The sequence below is a fragment of the Bombyx mori genome, chromosome 13, assembly GCF_030269925.1.
Source record: "Bombyx mori chromosome 13, ASM3026992v2".
Lineage (NCBI taxonomy): Eukaryota > Metazoa > Arthropoda > Insecta > Lepidoptera > Bombycidae > Bombyx > Bombyx mori.
In genome coordinates, this window is record NC_085119.1 from 13907986 (window position 1) to 13922914 (window position 14929).

The 14929-nt window shown below is 37.5% G+C and overlaps 1 protein-coding gene and 1 long non-coding RNA gene across 5 annotated transcripts in view; one reads left to right on the forward strand and one right to left on the reverse strand.

Moving 5' to 3' along the window:
- Nucleotides 1-282: 282 nt before the first annotated feature.
- The window catches only part of LOC101740011 (phospholipid-transporting ATPase VD), a 76786-nt gene continuing 62139 nt past the window's right edge, over nt 283-14929 (forward strand). The window contains exon 1 of the mRNA XM_004927955.5: nt 283-1450. Within this exon, the coding sequence (XP_004928012.3) occupies nt 636-1450 (815 nt within the window). The 5' untranslated portion in view covers nt 283-635. The remainder of the gene's footprint in view (nt 1451-14929) is intronic.
- LOC119629346 (uncharacterized) lies at nt 1695-6779 on the reverse strand. Of its 4 annotated transcripts, XR_009974750.1 has the most exons (4): nt 3885-4114; nt 3011-3509; nt 2599-2675; nt 1695-2507 (listed from the first exon to the last, which is right to left on the reverse strand). It is a non-coding gene; the product is annotated as an uncharacterized LOC119629346 (long non-coding RNA). The 4 variants fall into 4 exon arrangements; XR_009974753.1 differs by lacking the exons at nt 2599-2675; nt 3885-4114 and adding an exon at nt 6259-6779; XR_009974751.1 differs by lacking the exon at nt 2599-2675.

Here is a 14929-nt window from a genome sequence, read left to right on the forward strand (position 1 = left end):
ACGTCATTTCTGACGTAACGGCCTGCTCCTACTATCGTGCGTAGAGCCAGATTTTACTGGGCCTGCAACCTCACCCGCGTAAGCTGCGGGATGAGGTGATACCATGTCGCAGCTGCGTAGGTGATACGGGAACGGACATTGTAAATTGCCATTCATATGGCAATGATGGCTTCATCCTCCACTACACAAGACTTGGCTGTATAGGCTTTGCTCTCATCGCGTATCCAATTGACAATCAAATAAAACAAAATCATGTCAAAATGTCAACTTCGTGTCAATTCTGTCAGTTCGCTACTCTCACTTACAGTCACTTTTTTAGTTGTTTTGAGTTGTTCTCTCGCGTACGTGATAAGCGCCGTTGCTTCGTGGAAATAACAATATTTGTATTTCGATGTGAAATATATAGCAATGTGTAATGTACTATCAGTTCAGAATACATCACCATTGATACGTTCTCTCTGTAACACGAATATTATTCTTGCGAATCAGTGATCAGATGACTTTACCATATGTTTCAAATCATTCGACAATCGACAAATTCTCTTATAACTCTTCAATAAACATTACTATCACATTACGCGTCACGTTTTAAATGAAAGGAATAATTGAGCGGCATCCATCACAGATGTATAAAAATGTCAACAGAAGGAAGCGGAGAGACTCCCTCGACGGTGCCATGTTTACCAGGAGCACCCGAACAAACATATCTATTTCCGAAAGTAAAAGGACACTCGAGGTCCATAAGCCATGGTGGCACTCCCATACTAGCCGGGAATACGACCACGGCCCGGCCGCCCTTAAAATCTGCACTGAGAGGTCATCAGCGAGCTTTGTCTCATGGTCAAATTGGCGAAGGTCCACGCGCCGGGTCAGGACCCGGTCACAGTCGCACTGGCAGCCGCACAGACTTCATCTTGCCACCAGGTCATCGCGAACCAGTACCTGCAAGTGCCCAACCAAGACTGGGATCTGTACGCGCTCATCACTCACGACAAGCATCCCGCTCTGATTCCATATACACAATAAGAAGAACTTCCGTTGTTGGCCCATGGCGGCGTGCAGCCTTTTGGTTGTTGAGAAGACAACAGCCTGTTATTGATAATTGTCATATGACTGTAGTACCAAACCATTTAGTGCCAGATAAAACACCACCAAAAGACCATCCTAATGGACATAGGTGCAACAATAAAATTAGGACTACTAAATACACCTTACTGTCATTTTTACCAAAAAATTTATTTGAACAGTTTCATAGGATCGCAAATGTGTATTTTATTTTTATTGTGTTGTTGAACTGGGTGCCAGCTATAAGTGCATTTGGCAAGGAAGTGGCTATGCTACCTGTGTTGTTTGTGTTAGGTGTGACGGCTATTAAAGACTTGTTTGAAGATCGGAGAAGACACATGTCAGACAAGAGAATCAACAATTCATTTTGCAGAGTATACAAGAAGTGAGTAATTTAAATCTTAATATTTTTTTACTTGAATTAGCTATTTGGAAGTATACTAGAATGTGGAATTGTTGTACCTACAGTAAGTAATGACTCAGTTTGTTTCATAAGATTCTGTAGAATTTACAAAATGGCTCTGGCCCTTAAGCTAGCTTATGTATCAAAAAGCAATTTTCATTTTGGTTTTGGATACATTATTTGATTCATTATTTTATCATAATATTGAATGTAAACTTTAAGCACATTTTTATATTTTTCAAGTCAATTTAAAGTTTTATTTTCTTTTAATATACAGATTTTATAAAAATAATAATATAGTCATTTGGATTAAGTAGAATAATGAATATCAGTGAAAACAGTCTACAAAAATATTATATTACCTTTTATCAGTGCATACTGCAAAATAACAATAATTGTGTTAAAAATATGAAACAAGAGCAACATGTAGAATTTGAACAGAGTATTTTTTATACATAAGTATTTCTAAATATCCTTTTTTTATTAATGCGTGAAACAGTTAATATTCTATAAAACTTAAAATGATCTTCATTATGCTTAATCTCATTTGTCTACTAATTTGAAGAACCAAGCTTATATTATTCACAGATTAGATAATAATATTAATATAATATTACTTTATTAAAAATACATTTTTACAATCACAATTATATTTACACAAACAAATATATTTTTTGTATATAAATAATTCTGGGAAGATACCCCAAGATAGATAGAAGATATCTTTAAGAAACTGATGTACATGAAAAGCTATAATTCATATTGTACACACTGAATATTATTTATTTATTTCTAAAAATTCAGAATTAATTACAAAGCATGTAATAACTCACATACTGAACAATTAAAGTAAGTAAATTTATTCAAATAAAATTTTATTTGTTATAGTGGCAATCTATAAATTTAATTGAATAAACAAACCCAACTGTTAAGTGTTGAGTGCACAGACACAACATAAATGTAATAAAAAATTTAAGTCTTCTTTTCTCCCCTTTCATTTTCACGAATGCACTGGCATGTTGACATCCAATTTAACTGACTGAAAAAAAAGGTCTATTTCTATTAGTTAATCTAGTATTTATATAGTTAGACAACATGGATACTTTTTTTTAAATATTTTTTTGCATCACCTATTTGAATTTTCTTGATTTCTTGATAGGATTTTCAATTCTCTAGTTCATCTTTCTCTCCATTTTCTAAGCAACAGCTTAACAACAAAAGAATGTGTAATGATCATATTATATCATTTGAAAACACAAACAAAGATGTCTTGAAATGTTACAGTATCTATACTATGTAACATTATTTATGACAAACATTAAGAGATAAATATTAGACTGCGTTTATGCAAAAAATACTCTACGGGTTTTGTGCTCTATGGGTTTAACTTCTTACCAATGTTTAATTGAAATTACACAATGTTTGTTCGACATTTTATGACTTTTATGTCGTTTGATCTGTTTAATTCGAATGATTTATTAAAACTAAACTAAAAAGTAAATACAGTAAGGTGTATAGTGTCGATACATGTTCAGTACCTACCTATTTTCGTTCGTAAATTAGATTTTTAGAAAAGCAACCTCGTAAGATGACCTTCGCCGTGTTAGTCGGAAACCTTATATCGCCTTATAACACAATGTAGGAAATGACGATGTAAAATAAATAAACCTCGGAAATTGGATGTTGGTATTTCAAAAGGCCCACGTGTGTAGTGATCGATGTTCGTAATGAAATATTTCATGTATCCGTCGGTAATATGCGTGTCCTCGAACTTTAAAGTGCCTTTCGCGTCGCCCGGCTCGTTTACAGTGATTTCAATTGATTGTGTCGACTGACTGCTCCCAAGGTCGCTTCAATAACTTGAAACGTTATGAGCTTAATGAACATCGTTATGGTCACGAGAACAAATACTCAGATTTATTGTTTTATTGATTTCGTTATGTTGTTCGGTACGTCTGATGAATGATATTTACATAAATTAATAATGCTCGTTTGCCAAAATATTTGAAGGTTACAAAACTTTGTTATTTATTTTTCCAATCTGAAAACCAGAGAAGAGCATTCTATTAAGACAGAAAATAGGAAAAATACTTTAGGCTTATTAGAAATATATAGCCCTCGTATACGTATTCGTATAAGTTCATATCGAAGAGTGAAAGGCTGTTGTGTGTGTTCCTGTAAGTTTACAGGAGAGCCATTTAAAGGTTAAAATTTGAAATAAATATCAGCAATTTGAATGAGGTAAACTCAATTGAAGCTCAATTAAAAACATCGAATTGCTGATGCTAATATCAAATAAAACGGACTTTAATTATAAAGATGCAATGTGTCGCGTATTAAGCGAAATGTCGCTTAAACTAAATAACCTTTCATTCATTCCTCGTTGCTATAAAACGACTACATACTAGGTACCTACCTACTGTCTAATCCATTTGCAGAGTTTGCTTGCTCACTTTCTCTATTTTCTAAATCGGTAAGAAGAAAAATCAGGTTTTTGATAAATCATTGATAACATTTAATTCAATTAACACACAATTTCATAGCCCTGCAATTTTAATGTATACTTGATAATTGATATCAATTTAAGGTTATGAATTAAACTTGAGGCTTATACTGGACTTTTTGTGCGGGAACGCGAGGAGTGAAGTTATGTGATTTGTTTTATTTTGTCTATTTAGTGTTTCTTCAGGCTTAAATGTGTAATAACGGTGGTTTATGAACTATTTAATATCTGTGAAAGTGCACCAATATGGGAAAACGAAACAAAGTCCATTAAAAAAAATTAAGCTTATTCTGTATTGTCATTTACCTCATGTTCACGAATTTAAATATTTTAGAATAAATAAACAAAACAGGAATTTAAGATAAAGACACAATGATGAATTTCAGGATTCCGATATTTATTATCCGCCATTACGTGATTGTTCATTCATAACATCCATTAGAACGTGAGGTTGATTACTGACCGTATAAATACTGAATTGAATAACTCTGTCGACGGTCGGTTCACGATTGTTTTCATGTGATTCGCTTAGGGAATATTTGTTTCAAATTAACTGTTTGAGTAATACGACTATTTTTTTTTTTTCGCGACTATCAAAACAGATTTGTTGAAGTGTTTACCTATTGTGTATTATGTGTAGGCTCATTGTCTAATTTATATATCACACAAACTGGCAAAATAGAAGGTCGCCTATGTGTCTGGTTTTTTTTCACATTCATCAAAATTAAATATTTAATGTACGAGCACTTGTATAGATTTTAGATCCCTATGCATATTCAACTTCTATATATTTCGCAGTGAATGGAATGGAAATTAAGTCATCGTTTTCATTCTTCCGTCTGACGAGACGAAGTAAAGCCGGTCTTTCTAACCTTAAACTATCGACCTTAAGTGCAGTTCGTTAAGATTCAATTGTGAATGAACTCTTTTCCTTGCTTTTCCTGGAGCACCGTGATATGTCTTCTCAAACGAGGCTTCAGAAGAACAATGAAATCCCAAGACGGGCTGCGGCCCGCTGTGTTGCTGGTATTTCTTACATTTGTATAATAAAAATCAAACCCGCAAAATTCTAATTTGCGTAATTACTGGTGGTACGACCTCTTGTGACTCCGCACGGATAGGTACCACCGCCCTGCCTATTTTTGCCGTGAAGCAGTAATGCGTTTCGGTTTGAAGGGTGGGGCAGCCGTTGTAACTACTATACTGAGACCTTATAACTCACATCTCAAGGTGGGTGGCGGCATTTATGTTGTAGATGTCTATGGGCTCCGCTAACCACTTCACTAGGTGGTCCCGTGAGCACGTACACCAATCTAAGAAAAAAAAAATGGAATTAGGGAGAGGATTAAGTTGTTTATTGGAAACTAAGTATTGATATGTATACATATATGTACACACACATTTAGTAACGGTATTGTCATTTAAAGAATATTTAGAACAAATTTCAATGTAATGGAGTTTTCGTTTTGGTAAAATACACGTTTTTTTTTTATAGTATCGTTAAAAAATCACAACCCATTTTTATTTATTATAAAATTATACAAATAATTTATTTACCAACCAAAGTAAGAAAACAAAGACGTAAAAAAGTAAACGTATTTATCGACAATGGTTACGAGAAATGGGAGTGCTGTTTGCGTGAAGTAGGTCAACGTTCAAGGCCTGAATGTCAATAAGTTCCCTGGACTATAACAGCGTTTGTGGTGCCATCGGCCTGCCAAAATATTTACCGCGGCCTGCGTATACATTTTAATGACACGTTGACACTTTGTTGTTTATTTTTCGAATCGTTAACCGCATGGTACCAACGTTGTTGACCCAAACAGCCAATAAGCTGATCAATTTCTAGTTCGACTTTTACAAAGAAAATCATTTAGAATAAATCTTATTTTTTTTGGTATATTTGAGAATTGCGATACTGCAGCCATAAAATGTGGTAAGGAAAATCAAACGATTTTGGCAAACCAATAGCTACTAAAAGCAGTTTTATAGATATTTCATATGTGATTACAGTATATCGTTAAAAAAAAGAACTATCAGTCGATACTTCCACATTTCGAATACAATACATGAGAAGAAAGACACGTAGTCAGTCTCATTGTGATTAAGACCAGCTTTCGATATTGTGAGTCGTCGGAGTGCGACGACCCATGACCCGTGAGGGTCATGTGACTTTTCAGTGACGAATTATAATTTACCAATTCGTACGCAATTTTTAAGCTTTATTGTTAAACACTCGCATTTTTAATCGGTAAATAGTTCTACATATATAATATACCATACATACCTGACGACGATATATATTCAGCAATATTTAATTACTTATATTGATAATTCAGTTTGATTTAAAAAGCATTATCAGTAACATCTAATTATAATGCGGATCTTTTTGTTACTTTACTAGTACAAGTACCTAAACGTAATCATTAATCATTTTATTTAAAATTAAAAATGTCTGGTTTCCAATCGCTGCTACGCACGGACTTCGTGTTACGTAGATTATCAAAACAAATTAGTTATAATATTATATTGAATGTGGATACATGATAACGGGAATTAACCGAATTAACGCAATGCATACACAAATCCTACAAAAATGCTGGTGGGATACATCCTGCCCATTCGTCGCTAGGCAATTATGCTTTCCGTTTTGAGGTGTGGGGGCAGTCGTTATATCATACAACTGTGACTTAAACCTCATGTCTCAAGGTGGGAGGTGGTATAACACTGTGAATTATTTCCACTTCCTGTGCATTAAAAAAATACACTGAACTCTGGAAGTGATTTGACAGTCACCACCGCCGGACTCAATGTGGTTCTCGAGAATAAGAACTGTATTTATTTAGTTTTGTGTGGTCCGAAATTTTGTACGGACACACCTAGTAAAAGATAAAGTATCCAAAATATGAGTCACAATTCGATTTGATGAAAAGTTTATCTTTTTTAAATATGTAACTAAGTATATTATTAGTCATGACATTAAAAATATTTTTGTACTGATATAGATAAAACTAAATAGATTGTATGGAAAATCGATTTTTCGTGTAGTTTTTTGTCTTTGTAGTTTTAAATTATGAAGAATAGGTAAATTGATAACAAAATGATAAGTTAACGACCGACGCGCGTTTATCTGAATGTACACAAACAATAGATAATAATCTTGTGCGTAAATAGGAATTAGCATCAAGGTCTTCGTGACAATCTATTCCCAAGTAAATCCTCGTAAATCGGACGATCATCAAGCTATCAAAGAATATTAATTAAAAAAAAATACTGGTGTTAGGACCGAGTCAAACGAGGCTTCAGTAGAACAATGAAGTCTCAAGACGGGCTGCGGCCCACTCACTGTGTTCCTGGTATTTCTCGCAATTGTGTAATAAAAATCAAACCCGCAAAATTATAATTTGCATAATTACTGGTGGTAGGACCTCTTGTGAGTCCGCACGGGTAGGTACCACCACCGCGCCTATTTCTGCCGTGAAGCAGTAATGCGTTTCGGCTTGAAGGGTGGGGCAGCCATTGTAACTATACTGAGACTTAACAACTTATATCTCAAGGTGGGTGCGGCATTTACGTTGTAAATGTCTATGGGCTCCAGTAACCATTTAACACCAGATGGGCTGTGAGCTCGTACACCCATCTAAGCAATAAAAAAAAAAATTAAAAGCGCCGTATCTCTGTTTTGTGCCTTATCCTAACGGATGGTGACACTCCAATTGGAATATTCATATATCGGCACTTCTGTTGCGCGCTGTCTTTTCTAGATCCATTATTCGCAATTTGAGTTAACTTTTACGCTATCGAGAACGTTAAAAAACTCGCACCAAGCACACTGGTGCGCTCTCACAATCCATAAATAGCTCAGTCATTTGGCTTGATATACTTTGGAGGTTCGTTTCTTATCAGATGTTTCCTAATCACGGAATTCGTTCGTGAACATGTGTTAGTAACGTATTAACTTAAAAATTTGCGTATTGCAAAATAATAATAAGTTTTTAATTAGAATAACGAAAACGTTTATCAGTCAAGGAAAACTTAAAAAAATACGTTGAATTACAATAATACAAATTGTTACTACATACTTAATAATAATACAATAGCATATACGCAAGTTGTTTATACTTGTATTATCGTGTTCATTATTTCCTTAAATTTATTAACTGATACCAGGTTCGTACCCGGTAACACTGTTGTTATGTTAGCACGTTCACAATAAATCGACTCCTGAATCGCGCTAGTAAAGATTTCAATTAGAATGATTGCGGAATTAATGTTCCGTGGTGAAATTTCAAATAACAAACAGAACCATTTCAAAAACTTTAGCCTTAGATAAGACTGAAAAATGAATTGACAAAGAAATAAAAATCTTACGTTACGGACGGTCAACGTTGATCGTAATGACAGAATCCTCTGTCCTTGTGTTGTCCCTGTATTGTCCTGTTTTTATTACGCTTATTAGAAAAAGTTGTGGTTTATTCCCATTCGATCGAGTCTGTTTCAACGGAAACTTGTATACATATGGAAAAATCCGTTAAAGTAATGTTTGGAATACGCGAATTCTGTGTGACCGCGTTCCGTCTGCGTCATCGTGGGTATTGCTCGTATTGCCTGCCTCCTATAAACACGTTTTACGACTCGCTCGTGAACCTCAGAGAGCTGCCGCAGTAAACTGGCTCGATCTTTACTTGCTCTTGATAGGCTAAAGCATCACAATATTCGCACTTTCAAGGAGAATTTATGATTTCATTCGATTTATATTTTATCGTTATATAGGCGAACAAGTATCGGTGTGTTTGCCTTTAAATCATCTACCTATACCTAGTCAGGTCATAAATTCTGTCACATGTTTAATGTAAAATAATTGAAACAAGTTTATTCATTATGTAACCATTAATATACCAAAATGAACTTAACAAAACATAGATTCTTATGACACTAAAGTTTATTCAAAATGACCTCCGTGATTTTGAATACAGGCCTTCAATCTGCGCGGCCAGTCGTCTATCGCAGCACGAACGAGGTCCATGTCAATATCGGCGGCTGCCTTAATCAAGGATGTCTTGAGTGACTCCAAATTGGGATGAGGCTTTGATCACGCCTTTTCCTCCAAGTGTTGCCATATCTTGTAATCTAACGGATTCAAATCTGGACTGGAGGAGGGCCAGTCTTCGTGCCGGATGAAGTCGATTTCACGCGCCGCCAGCCAGTCTTGTGTGCTCTTCGCTCTATGAGCTGGCGCCAAATCTTGTTGGAATACCCAGTGCCTGTTCTTGAACATGGTATGAGAAACAGGTTCCACAAGGTTCATCAGGACTGTATTTTGATACACAACTGCATTCGTTTTTACACCTTTCTCACAAAAATGTACCTCTGTTAAGCCCCAATAAGAAACTCCTAACCATACCATGAGCGAGGATGGAAAATGACCTCGTTGGACACGCGGAATATGGTTGCTCGCTTCTTCACTACTGTGTGCGTACACCTTATCTTTTTGTTTGTTGTAGCTCTCTTCTACGGTAAAAAAATTTTCATCCGAAAAAAGATTTTCCCGATATTTTTTTCCCGCGTACCGCTTCAACAAAGCGCGGCATCTCTTCAGTCTCCGGTCCATTAGACGAGCATTCAAACGATGTCCTGTTTTTCTTCGATATGCCCGAAGCCCTAAGTCTTCATTTAACACCCTTTTCACCGTGGTTCTGCTTAACCCCATCTGAAGGGCCAACAGTTTCTGCTTACGTTTGGGATTTCTTTGAATTCGCGCCTTCACGGCTTTTATCACTGCTGGAGTCCTAACAGACCGAGGGCGACCACTTCTTGACCTGTCATCTACACTAGAGTCTTCATTGTATCGTTTGATGGTACGATAAACGAATCTTTTGGTTATATTCAAATTTTTCAGTATGTTAAAAATTTGAATTGGCGCGTAACCGCAACGATGCAACGCAATAACTGCAACACGGTCTTCTATAAGCGTCCACTCCATATTTAAAAATGAGTAAAATTCTAAAAGTATACATTTTTATTTTCATGAACAATTCGAAATTCGAATTCAATAAACTTTTTTGTGGCCAGCATTCTAAAAGAAAAGTTTTTACTGTGTGACAATACTTATGACCTGACTAGTTATATATCAAAATGAATTGATGTTCGTTAGTCTCGCTAAAACTCGAGAACGGCTGGACCGATTTGGCAAATTTTGGTCTTTAATTATTTGAGGAAGTCCAGAGAAGGCTTAAAAGGTAGATAAACATGAAAATGCTCGGAATTAAATTAAAATAAATTTTTTGTTTTCCCGTTGATGTGTCCCCCCGTCAGACGGATTCCTTTTGTCTGAAGTTTATTTTATACGAAAGGTTAGTTCTTTTATTTATCGATTGAGGCTCTACGAAGTCTGCCGAGTCAGCTAATCACTAATAATTATATTAATAAGACGAGTTGTTATTCCCTACCTATTCTCTGATAGCCTAATGAGCTATTCCAGTTTCTCGAGGACGGGTAGGTAAGCTCACAGGGTGTGACCTGAGAAAATTTGCTAACACTAGCCCTAGCAAGAGCAGTGCTTCGCAGAATCTACCACCGGATCATAATCGCGACCCACTGAGAAGATCCGGCGAGAAACTCAGTGGGTCGTTTTGCGAGTTGTCAAGTAAATTCCAACGCGACATCACGAATGCGCGCACCTACTTTCCTCGTTTGTACAAAAAAAAAAACGGATCGAACGCGATTCAGCAGAAGTTATTTTAATCATCTTATCACTGTGTTGCGTTAATGAATACATGATAAGAGCGTACTTTGTTGAAAACAACAAAAAAAGACTGACGAATTCAATAAGTAAAACTACTTTTTTTTTAAATTCTACATTCATAGGCTTTTTTTTTTTTTTTTTTGTCAGGAGGAAATCGCCGGACTTCCGCCCTCCACTGGGGATGGAGGGCGGGGCATGTCAGAGTCGAACTGACTAAAACCTCCTGTCGCTCAACAACCAACGTCCAAACCTCGCATGAGACAGAACTCATGAAGAGGCAGAGGGGGGAAAGTGAAGCGTTTAGTGCGGAGCACATCTCTCCCATCACCCTCCCCCTCGGGACGCCGGACCGGCGGTCGTCGGCGCCACGACCACCAGCCCTCTCGGTCGGCAGGCTATCCGAAGCCCGCCTAGATGGCGCCGGTTAGAGTGAGCTATCCTACGGAATACCCCGCAGGACCAGAACCAGCGTGAGTCGAGGATAGCCGGCCTTCCATCACCCGGATGCTCTTGCGTAAAACGCGTGCAGAGCAGCTTGCACGTCGTCTTCTTAGGCCCCCCTCGCCGGTCCCCAGACCGACATGTGAGGGGGACCCGAAACACTTAGAGGGCCAGGGCTTGGGCGAGATCCGCCTCCCTGGCCCCCGCTCGACGGCGGCGGGATTGTGCGTCTCTCACGCGCCCCGCCGCCTCCTTCTGCGAGATGGTGCACTCGCAGAAGTCGAGCATCGCCTTCCACGACTCGTCGTCGCCGAGCATCGATGCCACGACACTCGGCAACGACAAGTCGTTTCCTGTTTTTGCGACGAGGACACGGCGCCACCCCTCCCATGCGGGGCAGGCAACGAGCGTGTGCTCCGCCGTGTCCAAGTCGCAACCACAATGGTGGCACTCTGCCGTCGGCTCGGCTCCGATCCGGTGCAGGAACTCACCGAAGCAACCATGCCCAGTGAGCACCTGCGTGAGCCGGAAAGTGAGGCGTCCTCTGTCACGATTCACCCAATCCACAAGGACCGGGCGAATCGCCTCGACGGTCCTACGACCGGCCGAAGGATCAGCCAGCCGTCTGGACCATGACTCCAGCACATTCATAGGCTGCCCCACCTTTCAAACTGGAAGGCATTACTGCTTTGCAGTAAAAATTGTCAGGACGGTGATGCCTACAGATGTGGGCTCATAAGAAGTTTTACAACCATTATAACTTTCAAAGTGTTTTTGCCGCGAAACAATAATGAAATACCATTTTAAGAAGTGAAAGTTAATATAGAAAAAAATGGGTACTTCATGTCTTTTTTATTTATTTATTGCTTAGATGGGTGGACGAGCTCACAGCCCACCTGGTGTTCAGTGGTTACTGGAGCCCATACACATCTACAACGTAAATGCGCCACCCACCTTGAGATATAAGTTCTAAGATCTCAGTATAGTTACAACGGCTGCCCCACCCTTCAAACCGAAACGCATTACTGCTTCACGGCAGAAATGGGCAGGGTGGTGGTACCTACCCGCACGGACTCACAAGAGGTCCTACCACCAGTAAACGTGTCTCAACGTGTGCGGCGTCATTCACTTTGATGTCTACGGGCTCCGGTAACTACATAACACCGGGTGGTCTATGCGCTCAATAATTACCTATCTAGAACTACCAATGCGCAAAATAATATTAATATTGTTCATTTTTAAGAGTCAATCAACCGTACCAAATGACGACAGTTCACTCCTTCAATCAATTTCTGGAATAAACCCAGCTTTCTTGGCTTTTCCCTGATGCGATGACACATGACATTCGAACACGTAGCGGTCAAGCTAAGGATATTAATTTGTTTGTTCGTGACTTGTTTCCGGCTGGTTACATTGATGATTTCGCATCAACGTACGTGCAATGAGATCTTGTGGGTCGCACCGTATTAATAGCAAAATGTTGTTAACTTATCATATCAGAATCATAACACACTTCACTACACGCGAAGCGTTTTAAGACGCGGAGTTCGAGAACTGTTTTTCAGAGAGTTAGCAGAGTCATCTAATTGATATTAATTATATATTTTTTTATATGTATGTATTTATGTATATGTATTTATTTAAGGATGAGTATTTGAGATGTGGTTCTGGAGAAGAATGCTCGACGCACGAAAGACTATTCGTGACAGGGAAGATCGAGGGAAAGAGACCGCGCGGGCGCAGTCCGACAAGGTGGTTCGACCAAATCCGCACCACACTAGAGATCCCATTCCACGACGCCCTTCATGCGGCCAATGATCGGAGGCGCTGGCGGGACATCACAAGGAGTAAAATCATGTCGAATTATAATGGTCACGACCCTCAGCAGTGAGGAAACGACGCGAGGAGGAGGATTTATATCTATAAATATTATGTATGTTATATATACATATGTTTAAGTAATATCACTATAACCCTACACCTACCAAGGTTCATCTCCGCACTCCCCTAAGGTAGACTGTCAGAGAATGCCTATGACATTAAGTCCGCCTTTATACTGTCAAGTATATAAAGTTATAAATAAATAAAATAATTGGAAAGAATTCATTAATGTCATAAAGGCGTTGTATCGTCATACTAAGCGTCATAGCGCAACGATAATCAACCATTGTTTTTAGTCGCCGGTGAAGCAAGAGACATTTCTGTTTCGTTTATAACCGAAAACACCTGTGCCAACTTCATTTGCGATGATTGTATGGTAAATGGAGAATTACGACCTTCGACATTTCCAATAGTTTTCGACGCCGAACGTTTTCTATTTAAGTATACCGATATAAAAGCATACGTGTTAGAATTATATTTGCAATAATTAAAAAATATGTTATCGTTCTGAAACGATATTCCTGAGAAATTCCATGAAAAAACTCTATACATAATTTTTTTAAATGTGTATGCAAATATATTTATAAATAAATTACTTAAAGGGACAAAGAGGCTAAGTAGACTGAGAAGTAAATCCACTAAAATAATTTTAATTATGAATAGTAAAGTCAAATTTTAGTAGCTTATTATTATTATTATTGTGATAATATTCTATTATATCACATTAAATAGTGACATGAACGAACATTTTTTTTATGTTTAATATTTTAAACGTATACAATCTATACTAGTATATAAATCTACAGTGGTTTTTACGGATGTTCGGTTATAACTACTGAACCATGCATCCGATTGACGTATCCATGTAGAAAATATATGTACTTAATGGATAAGCTAATATTTATATGAGTGTTGGACTCCCTACACCAATTGCGGGGGCGTTAATGTTGAGAATCTTTTTGGGGGTGAAAAATAATAATGTTAATTTTAAATGCCTAGAGACGCGGATGGGTACACCTAGTTAGATTATAAAGTTTAATTTTCTGAATCGACCTATCCTGGATTGTAGAATGTGTTATTAATTGGGTTCCGCTGTAACTTGTGCATAATTTAGAAATTTGTGTAAGGTGGTGGGCTGCTGTGTTCGTTCAATGATGTCTGAACTCTGGTAATCGTTTGATACTAAATCAACTTATCTGAGAATTAACGCCAATTGAGATTCTTGAACCATAAAAAGGTCAAAGGTCAAAAATACTTGAATACTGTTTTTTTAATAATTCAATTATGATATTCATCATATAGGATATGTAATTATTATTGCCAAAATAAATATATCCGGAAGTTTCCAACTAGGAACGATTTAACCTCGAGAAAGGCTGCCGTAATGTTTGAATACGCAAATATTCTAGCTTAATGAATCGGCTAATTGCGTGCCAACCTTGACTGGTCGACCTCATACGAATATCACTGCAGGGACATTACCATTTAACCACCACATTACGTTTTACAAATCTCTTCAATTTCATGTTTAATTTAATAATTGGATTGCGTGTTCAATGACTGTTTGGCTTCTGGTTGGATATTTAAAATGGTTTTAATGGTTATGAGAAAAAAAAAAACATTTTTAGTGGAACAAAGTTAGCCTGATTTATTTTAAGGGATTACTGAAGGCTACACAGACACTTTAACCATAACGTACTATTGCCACACACCTTGAGATATTGAAGTTTAGGTCTCAATTGTATTGAATATCGACTGTCACCCGCCCTTCAAACTGGGACTGGTTTGCTGTAGAAATAGGTAAGATGTTAAGTCAACTAGAATTTTATTTTCATTATGTTTTTTTTTTATTTTTGGTATTATGATTTACATAATACAGTAATAAAATGCC